This window comes from Erpetoichthys calabaricus, chromosome 11 (genome assembly GCF_900747795.2).
Source record: "Erpetoichthys calabaricus chromosome 11, fErpCal1.3, whole genome shotgun sequence".
Classification (NCBI taxonomy): Eukaryota; Metazoa; Chordata; class Cladistia; order Polypteriformes; family Polypteridae; genus Erpetoichthys; species Erpetoichthys calabaricus.
Window position 1 is genome coordinate 12551050 of NC_041404.2, and position 13070 is coordinate 12564119.

A 13070-nucleotide genomic window follows, 5' to 3' on the forward strand; every position below is an offset into this window, starting at 1 on the left:
ATAATGAGAATGTTATTGTTAGCTAAATAATATCTACCATCAATCTAGTAAGTAGAGTGATGTACTGATGACTCTGAAGTAGTGCTTACTTTTAAAAACAATGTAAAATGGCTTGTATCTGTACACAAGTAAGGTACTGATAAAAATTGTCCATAAAGGCAATTTATTTTCTTAACATTATATGTCCATCCACTTTCCGCATCTTGCCTGAAGAAGGGCCCTGAGTTGCCTTGAAAGCAACATATTGCAGTCTTTTTAGCTAGCCAATAAAAGGTGTCATTTTGCTAGACTTTTCATTAAGAGTGTGAAGACATTTTCGAAAGGGACCTACCAGTAAAAACTTTTTCTTTTTTCTTTTTTTTTTAAATTTGTTTCAAAAAGTCACATGTCAGCTAAAACAGAGTTCTCAAAATGGCAAAAAAACCCCACAAATATCGAGAATTTAGAGATGAATGGACAGTGGTGTATGCATTGTCAGCTACTTCATAAGGCTTCCTCATGTGCTTAACATGCAAGGAAAAACTTTCAAACAATAAGACATTTAATATTGAAAGACAGTTCAATACAAAATATCATCTTTCATTGAAAAATATTCCACTGGAGATACAAGGAGAGCAGCAATAACTGAACTGAAGCTAAAAGTTGAGCAGAGTAAAGTAACACCACCAAACTACATAAAATTTTCAGATAATATAGTTGCTGCCAGTTTTGTAGTGTCTTGGAAGATTATGAAACATGAAAAGCCCTTCAGAGATGCTGAATATGTTAAGGAGTGTTCCACTACATCTGTTTACCAATTTTAAAAATAAAAACGATATAATTAAAAAAACATTAAAGACATGCCATTATCTGCAAAGACAGTCAGAGACAGGACTGTGAAAATGGGCAACAGCATCAGCAGTCGGCAAATAAGATTTATAGTCGTCTCAGTATTTCTCTATCGTGTATGCAGAGTCAGGCGACGTAGATAACACTGCACAGCTCTCTCTTCTCTGTCATCTCTAAAGGCCTTCAAGAAAAAATTCTCTAACTGCTCTCCTTAAAAGGCCAAACACCAGAATAAGATTTAGTTCAGGCTATGGATGACAGACAGGCTAAAATGTCAGTATTGAAAATATGATTTCTGTTGCAACTGATGGTGCATCAAGTATGACAGGGACACAAACAGGATTTGTAACCTTTGAAAAAATTCAGCTGATCACAATATCATGTCTTTTCAATGCATAGTTCATCAAGAGGTGTTGTGTTCCCAAACACTGGCAGTTAAGTATCATGACGTGATTAACCATATTGTATAGATTATAAACAAAATTATGGCAAAGGGATTAAACCATAGACAATTCTGTGAAGTACTTGATGATGTAAATGGCACATATTTCGACCTTCTCATGCACAACAGAATTTGATGGCTTTCTAAAGGACAGGTGGTGAAACCATTTGCAGCCTGCTTAGAACATGTTAAAGCTTCTCTATAGGGGAAGGGTTACCCCACAATTCATCTTGATGATCCTTTATGGCTGGAGACGTTTTACATGACTATTTAACTTTTAGAAGAGATTTTGACACTTGAGCTCAAGCTTTCATTGTTTAAAAGAGGCATTGACTCAGACACATCCTATCTGAACTTCAATGCTTTCATTACCCGCTGTCAGGAATTAATCATGCGGATATTAAATTTGAACAGGCGGATCTACTGGTTCTACAGGAAAAGGATATCTGGGTATCTAAATTTAAAGATTTGGAGCAGAACCTTGAGAAACTGCTGAGACACAGAGCAACTTTAACACAGGACTACAAATGGAAGGAAATGTAGGAACTTACAAACCAGGAACAACTTGACTTTGATGTGTGGAGCTCTTTACCTGATAGTTATCGTAGCTGGAAGGGGTATGCTTTTGGAATTCTGTAAATTTTTGGGTCAATATCTTTTGTTGATCAGATTTTTGTCGAGCAAGAACAATATGAAAAGTAAAATGCAAAGCTGTCTGAACAATGAAAGTTAGAAATCTTGCTTATCAGACTTTACCATAAAGGAATGAATTTAAATTATTTAAAATACCCTAAATACTAAGATGGATGAAAATGTTAAAGTCAAGCTTAGTGATTGCAAATTGGGTTGTGCAAGAGTTTGGGTGTTTGCATGAAGTGGCACTGCAATGGACTGCTGGCCTGTCTGTGATTGTGAATTGGACTAAGCAGGTTTGAAAAATTTGTGTTATTTTATATGCTTTTTTTTTTGGTTGGTTTTTCAGTTCCGAAGTATAGTAAAAGAAAACATCTGCCCATTATTAATATATAAATAAATGTGCACCATACACTAACATAACAGCATTCTTGGAACATCTTCACAACCGAGTAATTAACACAGATATTATATAAAACATTCCATGCAGCAGACATTACTTGCTCTTTTGTTATACTAACATGAGAAGATCTGTGCTATTTTTTCTTCATGGCAGCATGTACATTATATACAAATATTTCGGACAAAATAAATAAACAAACGCAGAAATAAACAACTTTTGAAATGTGACAACAAATAAATAACAAAATGCAACAAACAATTAAATGTTATACAAAATGTTTTTGCGGTTTGTTTCTTTATGTATTTAATTATATCTGTATTTATTTTTTTCAGCGACTTCACACGCAGCATTGAATGCACTTAGAAATGAAGACTGTCATTTTCTCCTGTCTTAGTTGAGAGAGTGGGCTCTAGAGTTTACTTTGCTGAACTGTCAGCAGATCAGACATATGTTTTAGCCATCAAGTGATACGTTTGCAAAAATCAGCAACAAAAACATTATTTCATGGCACATTTTTTTATTTATGCTTACATGTCATTTTGTTATTTATTGTTACATTTCAGATTCATTCATTTCATATATACACACGCGCTGCATTGAAGATAAAGAAAAAAAAAACCTGCACAGTGACAAATGAACATGCACATCTGTATAGACACAACAGTAAAGTTGACACTCATCAACAATGTCACTATTGCCTGATTAGTTAAAAGCTGAAACTTGTTGGATGGTACACTTGGGCTGCGGGTATCCAGTAAGAAAGGAGATTTCAATATTATCAATTTTAAGGCATAGTTGGAAGGTAAAGTTTGTCAAAACTCAAAAAAGACATGCTTAGCTAGTGATGTCATTGGGTACATGCAGTAGTTCTGTCAGCTTCTTCTTACTTCTCACAATGTGGTATAAAACACATACACATTTAAAGGAAGAAGTAGTTATGGATTATCGAGTGTGCTTATATACATATACTTTGAACAATGGTGTGAGGGAATGAGGGGTCCTGGGTGGTGAAATACATGCAATATTGTGGAGAACTACAATTCCACTAGAAGGTCAGATGGTGATGTGCTGCTACAAGCAGGGAAGTGCAATTACAGACTATCAGCCCACTTCAAGTCCTGGGTACAACACAAACCAGGAGCGATGGCATGCCTTGGTCAGTTTAAACAGTAGTGCAGCTCAGTAAAGGGGTCCCTTACAGACAGAACAGAACACAAAGGAGGTTGACACTGTACATGTTCATGACAGTATTTCTTTTCACCTGTTCTTTTCTGTACAATGCTTAAAACATTTAATTCATCGCATGGTCAACATTAATGTGAAGCGTGTAAAAAACAATCCTGTATGTAATAATACGTTAATTAAAGCCATGATTCAGCGTATACTGCTTTTAGATCTAAACCCCCCCAAAACAAAACTTTGTAATGGTACAAGATAACAAATCTGACTAAGGATCCTACCTTTATACAATCTGCAACAGGGTAAAATTATGTTTATACTCAAAATCCCCATTATTTGTACTAATTCCAACTCCAGACAAAAGGCAGGATCCTCAGTCCAGAATCTAGCTAGATGTCACTGAAATATGATAGTCATAAAGTCAAAGTTTATTTATAGAGCACATTTAAGGTCACAGAAGATGGTGAATTACAATAGTCAAGGTGGATGAAACAAGAGCTTGAACAACTTTTTCCAAATCAGCAAAACAAAGAAAAGGCTTGATTTTTAAAATGATTCTTAACTGAGAAAAACAGCTTCCTACGACAGAGTTTATCTGCTTATACAGTTTAAGAGTATTGTCGAGGATAACACCCAGGCTTTCTGTAGATGTCTTGCAGTGTTTAGCTAGAGGGCCTAGGTTAGAGGCAGGCACACTGGATGGACTAAACAGCACACTCTCAGTTTTACTTTGATTCAAGTTGAGGACATCCAGCACTTTACATTATCCAGACAAGCCAAAGGAGATCCAAACGAGTTGTTTCTAAGAGGTAGATAAATTAGGGTATCATTTGCGAAACTGTGGTTACGAAACCTATGTTATGCTAATGGAAAACAGAGCCAAGAAGAAGCATGTATAATGAAAACAGAACTGGACTAAGTATAGAACCTTGTGGGATCCCAAATTTTAGTTGAGTGTCAGAAGATGTTTCACCCAAATTAACCGAAAACCTTTCAGAAAAATATGAATGAAACCAATTTAGAGGAGTACCTTGAATACCAATAACATTCTCTAGAAGATATAGTAAAATGTTGTGATCAATAGTGTCAAAAGCTGCAGTCAGATCTAAAAGCACAAGTACCCAGTTATCAACAGTTAATAAAATATCATTAAGTACTTTTAAAAGAGCCATTTCAGTAGTGTGATGTTGTTTAAAACTAGATGGTAAAGTTCCATGTAAGTGATTATCCTCTAAATATGCTTGCAATTGTTCAAGTACCATCTTTTCCATGATCTTTGACATAAAAGGTAGCTGAGATATTGATCTAAAATTTCACAGTAGAGTCAGGGATTTTTAAAATAGGCTGGGACTGAACCAGTTCTGAGGGAGATATTAATAATACTCATAATAAAAGACCCAAGGGATTCAAATGCCTCATTTTAACAATCAAGAGACACAGGTTATGGACTTGAGATGGCTGACCAACTGGGACAAAGCTGGAAGAGAGACTGGTGCAAAATTCATTTAAAAACTGAGAACAGCTAAGGTAATTAGGCTCATCACAGGAGCGTGGTGGTAAACTAGATCTGACTGTAATGACTTTGTCTACAAAGAAATGAAAAAACTTCTCACACATGGAAATTGACAACTTGGAGCAAACGGGGGTTAGAGTATTTAATGCAACAGTAATGACTTTAAATAGCACTCGGGGTCTATGACGATTAATTTGCTGATACCTCAGAAACATTTTGATTTTGATCCTTTAACTGCCCTCTAGTAATGGGACAGACTATTTTTAAAATGTCAAAAGACACCTGGAAGTTGTCTTTCTTTCACCTATGCTTAGGCCTCCTATAGACCTGTCTCTGAGCACAAGTGGTATCTTTTAACCAGTGCTCTCATTTAGGCTTGGGATGAAAAATTTTTAAGTAACTATCTAATATTTTAGTGCAAAAAGCATTTAAAATCAGTAACTAACTTATCTGCAATATTGAGAGTGAGTGAATTTTCTAATGTGGGAGCAGCATCCCTAAATACACTAGAAAACTGTGAGGAAGTAGAGGGTTTAATTATACAAGAACTTTGAGAAGTAATTCTAGACGTTGAGTGACAAATAAAAGACATATCCATTAAAATAGCCAGGTGGTCATAGAAAATGCACATCACATATTTCAAGACTACAAATAGTAAAACCCTGAAATAAAACATGGTCCAATGTGTGCCTGTGAACATGCGTGGGAACCTTATCAGCTTGTGTAATATTAAAAAAAAAAAAAAAAAAAAAAAAATCAACAAGCTCTAGAAAGTCCTTTACTATTGACCTATTGGGTAAACAGACATGAATGTTAAAAGTCCCCAATAATAATAATAAGGCTGTCATATTTTCCCCAATAATAATAATAAGACTGTCATATTTTGATGTAAAGACTGCCAAGACATGCAGGTTAGGTGGATTGGCGATTCTAAATTGGCCGTAGTGTGTGCTTGGTGTGTGGGTGTGTTTGTGTGTGTCCTGCGGTGGGTTGGCACCCTGCCCAGGATTGGTTCCTGCCTTGTGACCTGTGTAGGCTGGGATTGGCTCCAGCAGACCCCCGTGACCCTGTGTTCGGATTCAGCGGGTTGGAAAATGGATGGATGGACTGCCAAGAAGTCAGAGAACTCCATGCTGTGTTTAGGCAGCCTGTAAACTATAGCGCACAGTTTAGGTGTAGGTCCAGAGAATTCAAACAGCTGGAAATACATCAAACGATACAGTTCGAGATTAAATGTATTTTTAAAAATAGTAGGAATGCCTCCACCATGACCAGAGAACCTGGGAGAATTTAAAATGTTACAACCAGGAGGAAGAAGTTTAGTAAATGGGCTTAACTCACTGGTTTGTAGCAATGTCTCCATTAAAAATAAAAAAGTCCAAATTTCTATCTGTAAAAAATCCCTTGTTTGCCAATGATCTGGCATTAATTAATGCCATCTTAATTGGTGCTGAAGTGCACAGGCATTGATCTTTTGCTGGGATGGTAGCATAGCCCCACGGACGGAGATGTAGCAAATTTAACCCCTGAGGGTGAAGGCTGGAGTGCAGACAATAAGTAGTGTTGGCAGGCTGATTGTGTGTGCCTGACAGATCTGTGAGAGGATCCATCCTAACACTAAGCTGGGGCTTCATCCAGCTTGATCTTGAGGAGGTAGTGACGACAGGAACAAATATCCTTCACTGGGATAGATGACAAAAAAATCACTTAATTTTACAGCTGTGCCATCCTGTTTATCCTGTCTCCATCTTGGAAAAGATTTCTCCCCGATAAAAACATCAGGGTGAACATGGAGACTAGCAGAAGAAGTGAGTAACAGAGGAGGAATATGAAAATGTTGGCCTCCAGTAATAATATTCGGGTTCAGAGAAGAGAAGCACAGTTTCAGTAGATTAAGTCGATCATAGACCAAAACAGAAGTTGTAATATGGACTAACAAAAGCCTCAACACAACAAAAGCAGGGAAGACAGACAGGAGCTGATGGCTTGCAACCCACATCTGCGCCATTACTGAGAGAATTTCTTAAACTCAGATCTCTTTAATATAGAGAGCTGCACTGAGTGACACAGCCTGCAAAAAGAACACAGCTAGAAATGCTGGTAAGTAAAATCAGATATTTGAATTTAGTCTGCCACAGACAAATGTTATTTAACTGATAAAGAATTTTCAGCATAAATCTGGTCTTTTAGTGCAAATAAAAGGTTTTTGTAGAGTTTTTGCAGACACAAAACATGTGGCAAATCCTACCCCCTTCTTCATTCTGTGGCCGAAAAAGACACAGAAGTTAGCAAACACAGCTTTGTTAGTTCTGTTGGCAGCAGTTTACTCACTACTAGTAAATCATTTTTCTGTTACTTGCCCCATGTTATGTGTAGTGATGGCCAAGAAAATTATTTAATTTAAACAGAATTGAGCTTTTGAACTGAAAATGTCCCCATGGGACATCACTTTTAACATTGCCTAAATCTGAAACAAATTCCCTTGTTGGGTCATCTTCATTACGCAATACTCACTGTAGACCTCACAACTGACTAGCAATCTGTAAAAATGAAGAATGAATACTCCTTGATAGATCAACAGGTTTGCCTCTTAAAAAAGTGGACTATAAATCCAAATCTCACATCAAATTTTGCTTGTATTCAATATATAAAAAACATGTTAAGTGCATATTTCTAATCAGCTGCTGTCACTTCCTTGTTAATGTTAGGCCGTAACAGCAGAGAGAAACAGTTGAGAAGGAGATGCAGTACTGCTGCAAATACGCGCTGATAACTACATTGCATACCTTTAAGAGAATCTTGCTCAGCTCGCATGATGTCAATCAGTGAATTCTCCAGTGAGTGCATATTGAAACCATCAAATGATCTGGTCCGTTCCTAAAAGGAAACAAACAAGGTGAGCAAAATTAGTAGAGTCATTAGGGAAAGATGAACAGAAAATCACAAAAATGGTGATTCAAATGAATAGAGCCCAATATATATTTGTGGTGGACATCATTCAATATGATGATCTAATACTTAAAAACAACAGTCACTCATTAAGACAAGTTAGTTTATACATTTAACAATGAACTAAAGGACACTGAGTGTTCTGAATAAAGTGTGCAGTATGTGTCCTAAATGAAAAACATCTCAGAAGACTCACACTCAACCCTAGAGTGTTTACAGCCAATGTTTTAATCATAGTTCAGTTTCATGTCTTCTTTCCGCTTCAACACACACTGTAAAACTTGCAGAACGTTTCTGAAATAAAAGGAGACAGCTTGTGTTTTTTTGTTTCCAACGAATACTGCACACCTAAGATGTGCGAGTTTTATGTACAGCAGTTTAACAATTTTCTAAAATTAGCCTGCCAATATTCTGTTCTACCATAATTGTAATAAATTATTTTTTAAGAATCACCTGAACTAGAAAAGTGAGAAAGAAAATTAGGTGGTTAAGGTTGCCTGATGAGGATTACATGCAGAAGAAAATAAGCAAAATAAACCTTTTTAAGATGCATTGCAATTTGATTTCCTTTCAGATTTTAAAGCAATGGAGGAATAATTAGGACAAAAAATTATTTAATTCTCAAACATTTACATAAATTATAGAGATATAAATCTTATGGGCTTACATCTACATCTTTCCCGAATTCTTGTTAATATGTTACACACTACTGGGTACAACCTAAACCTCGGATTATAAAATTATGAGGAGGAAAAGAATAAGCTTTTTGAGATTCATCTAATAACGCACTACCAAAATCCCTCTCATTAAGTCATTCTTTTTTTTCCTTTACAAATTCATTGGGAGGTGGAGAATGTCCCATAAGCAGCAAGTACAGGTCAGTGACCAACTTTAAGGACTTATTTAAGGAATGTGGAAAAAAAAAATAGAAGTAGATGAACAGGCAATTACTTGAGATTACAAACATATTTTGCATATTCTGAGTCACCATGTAGCACTCACTACTTAAGCTGCTCTGTTAAGAATCAATCAGAAATAAATCTTAACTACTGTCAGAACTACAATTTCTTGCTTTTTTTGGTGCCAAGGACTACATATCAGTGGGCCATGGTAAGAAGGAGTACTCCAAGTGCTATAGGTCTGTGTGGATTATAAAATTATGCTGGTAGCACAGCGCGCAGGGGAACACAGAGAAGGAAAAAAAATGCCTAGATGGGATTCAAGTCTTTTAGAAAAACACAAACATACACTCAATCACACAGGGACAAGTTACCTAAATGTGTGTTTTTGGGATGTAGACAAAGATTTCAAAGGAAGCTTAGTCATACCAAACACCAGACCTGTTTATCAAATCATTTTTTTTCTTTAAAGTGTTTTCTGTCTCTTTGAAGGTGTGGTCCCACAGTAAATGTTTTTATCTCCACAACTCTTTGTGGAAAAGGGAATCTCAAAAAGCTAGTCAATGGAGGTAAGTCTTTTCAGCACCTGACATACCACCTAGCCAGTCTCTTCAGACTCCACTCTCAGGTCATGGCAACTCCTCATGGTTCAGTAGCCGAGTTCAAAATTTGTCGTTTTAAGTTAACAGGCTGCATACTGGCAGCTTCCAAAATACCAAATTAAAAACAGACCCAGTGAACTATTCTGGTGCAATACTAATTTTGTGGTGTCTAGACATCAAAACCTAGCATTGCTCTCTCAGTTTTCAACTGAAAGGTTTAACTAAAGAAAGTATTAACAGATTTAGGCAGGCATGAAATATTACAGAAGAAAAGGCAAGACAGAAAATACTGCAAATAAAATTGAGAAGGGATAGGAATTAGCCTCTGGGACTCTAATACTCAAGATCTGACATGAACCACACTGTAACCTGCATTTTAAAATGCATACAAATGGGTACGAACTAACAATAATCAAAAAGAAGAAAATAATGCATAATGTTCATAGGAAGAAATACAAGATATTTACATAGATTAATAAAGTTAATCAAAATGTGATGTTATTTAAAATATTGTGAATAACTTTAGGACTTTATTGCATTTTATCCACAACCACTGTTGTTATAAAAATGTTATTAAATGTATTAAATATTAATATTCAAGTTTTTAATAGTTAAAGTAGCACCATCTTTTAAAATAATTGCTGTTAATTTATAATAAAAATGTTAACAGTTCAAATTTGGATTACCTCTACATATCAGGAAAAATATATGAATCACTTAAGAATACTTTACATTTATACATACTGTACAGTCATCGTCTCTACTAGTATTATACTAAACAAAAAACTGAACATCAGTTTCTCATAAAATTAGTGTATGGCTGATTTTGGGAGAGTTCCTCTCCAGTATTTAGGTAAAAACAGAGGCATAGAAAATTATAAGTGCAGTGGAACCTCGGTTCACGACCATAATTCGTTCCAAAACTCTGGTCGTAAATCGAGTTGGTCGTGAACCGAAGCAATTTCCCCAAAAGGATTGTATGTAAATACAATTAATCTGTTCCAGACCGTACGAACTGTATGTAAATATATATATTTTTTAGTTTGTAAGCACAAATATAGTTAATTATACCACAGAATGCACAGCATAGTAGTAAACTAAATGTAAAAACATTGAGTAACACTGAGAAAACCTTGAACAACAGAGAAAACTAACACTGCAATAGTTCGCGCTATAGTGCTAGGAACTTTTTTGAATGAGTTTTAAGCACAGGGGAAAAAATGAACATTTGAAAAATCCGTAATTTAATCAACCACCAAGAAAAGTAACATTGCAACAATGCAGGCTACGAAGCCATCACTGTAAATAGAACTGAAAACAAAAACAAGCCTTCTCTACCTTATACGTCCCTCTCTCTCGCCTGTGTGTGTATGTGCGCGTGTGTCTCTCTTTTGCGAGCCTGGAGCACCTGTGTGTCTCTGTAGCGCACTCCTGTATGTGTGCATGCCTCTCTCGCGCTCCTGTGTGTGTGCGCGTCTGTCTCTCTCGCGCTGCCTGTGTGTGTGTCTCTCTTTTGCGAGCCTGGAGCACCTGTGTGTCTCTCTCGCACTCCTGTGTGTGTGCGCGTCTGTCTCTCTCGTGCTGCCTGTGTGTGTGTGTCGCGCTCTCTCTCTTGCTCGCTGCACAGGAAATGCACAGGGAGAGACTGAACATGTACAAACCGAAAGGGAACCTGGCTTGTTCGTATACCGAGTGTGTGGTCGTGAACCGAGGCAAAAGTTTGCCGAACTTTTTGGTCGTAAACTGATTTGTACGTGTACCGAGGTTCCACTGTACCTCACCCAAAGAAAGCAACTGTCCTATAGCAAGTAAAAAAAGCAATGCATTTCAGGATACACTACATGAAGGCAAATTTTCCAATGAGCAATGTAAATTCCAAGCAAGTGCTATTGGTCAGTTTTTCTATTAATAAAACAGATCCCTAGAGATAATTCACAATTTATCCTGATTAACAATGGATCTATCTAACAATGTATTATGTCTCCATCCTATAACGGAATTTTCTTACTGCATTACCGGATCACAGCGAGTAAGAAACTCTTTGGGTAGCAGAATTCATTCTAACAATCAAACTAGCCTGACGTGCATGTTTCTGAGACATGGTGGAATAACAGAGTAATTTTAAGGTGGCCTGGATAAAGAGTATGTTGGCAAGAGTGGCCTGCAATGAAATGGCATACGGTCCAGTGTCAGATCCTCGTATGTGTTCTATGCTACTGAAACAAGACTCCCAACCTCGCCAAAACACTATAAAAATATGAAAAAAGGAGAAAATGAACGAATGGATTTAACACACAAACATACTTTTAGAGCTCTCTGTGTCAAATTTTACTTGAGCAGATTGTAAGCATCCTGCACATCGCTTAATGTGATGCTTTAGGCAAAGCCTCACTAGATTCCCCCACACCCTAAAAATCTTCAAAAAATGGAACAAGTTTACAAAATGTGCCCTCATAGCAAACTGCAGAGGTTCTCTTCTTTTATTGTCCCACAATAGACTAATATACTACGCTGTATACAGCAAACACACTAGGTATCAGAAACCTGAATAAAATCTAATTAACATTGAAGCCTAGTTTACTTTTATTTGTGTAAATATTTATTGAATTTTCAGGTGAAACACATTCAAATAACACAAAATATATGCAGTCATATTTTCTGTTTAACTGATAATATATCATTCAGAAGAAATGTTCTTTTATCTTTCCTTTTTCCTTCCATATGTGTCTCACATACACAAGTGCAATTCATTGAGCATTCTACATTCAAGCAATAAATATGCTGTTTGTCTTTAATGATTATACGACTAATCAAGGCTAGGCTTTCCTGTCAGTTTTGTAGCTCCTTACATCAGAAAGTCCAGATTTTCTACAGAGGAGGGTTTCAGTTTTTTTTCTAGTAGCTTCCCTAGCTTTAGAAATGAAAGATAACATTCTGCTTCATAGACATCTTTTCATCATACTTGTGCACACATATATAGTAAAAATGGTCATTTTAACTTCACTGTTCTAATACATATTAGTGTAATATGCAGTGAGTCATTGTACCTGTAACTGATCTCATTGTTTTACAAGCTCAACATTTTCTCCTCTTACTCTGTATTTAGAAAAGTGCAGTAGTGCGAGATTTTTTTATTTTTTTAAACAATGAAAGGTTTAACATCAGAAATTTCAAAACTATGTTTTGATAATTTTATTTGAATGTAGCAAGCTATGTAAAATGGTAGTTTTTCATGTCTTGCTGTAATTCGTCATCATTATCAAATTCCATGTGTTCTGATTCTTTAAGCTATTATTTACTAGCAGACATGCTAGAATTAGTTCCAGCCTTTCAGTATTCAGGGTCATTAGCCAATGGTGTCTACTCCGCTCATTGTTAATTGTCATTATTAAGATATAATTAGTGGGGCAAACTCAACAGTACAAGATGAATTAATAGATATTTAACTAAAAGGAGATAAGAACTTGGCAAAAATACAGATGTTTCACAATTTCTTATAGATGTAATGCTTACTTGTCTTATCTAAATGCTGTATATGAGAAAAAAAAAGACCACCTAATTAAACCGTGAAATCTATTAGAGGAAAAACAACTCAATGATCGTAAAACTGGTTGGAACAAAA

General features: G+C 36.1%; 1 protein-coding gene across 1 annotated transcript in view; it reads right to left on the reverse strand.

Annotated features, from left to right (window-relative positions):
• Positions 1-13070, reverse strand: part of cpeb4b (cytoplasmic polyadenylation element binding protein 4b) — a 97523-nt gene that overhangs the window by 47447 nt on the left and 37006 nt on the right. Inside the window, exon 3 of the mRNA XM_028812687.2 lies at positions 7785-7875. Coding sequence (XP_028668520.1) covers positions 7785-7875 — 91 coding nt within the window. The remainder of the gene's footprint in view (positions 1-7784; positions 7876-13070) is intronic.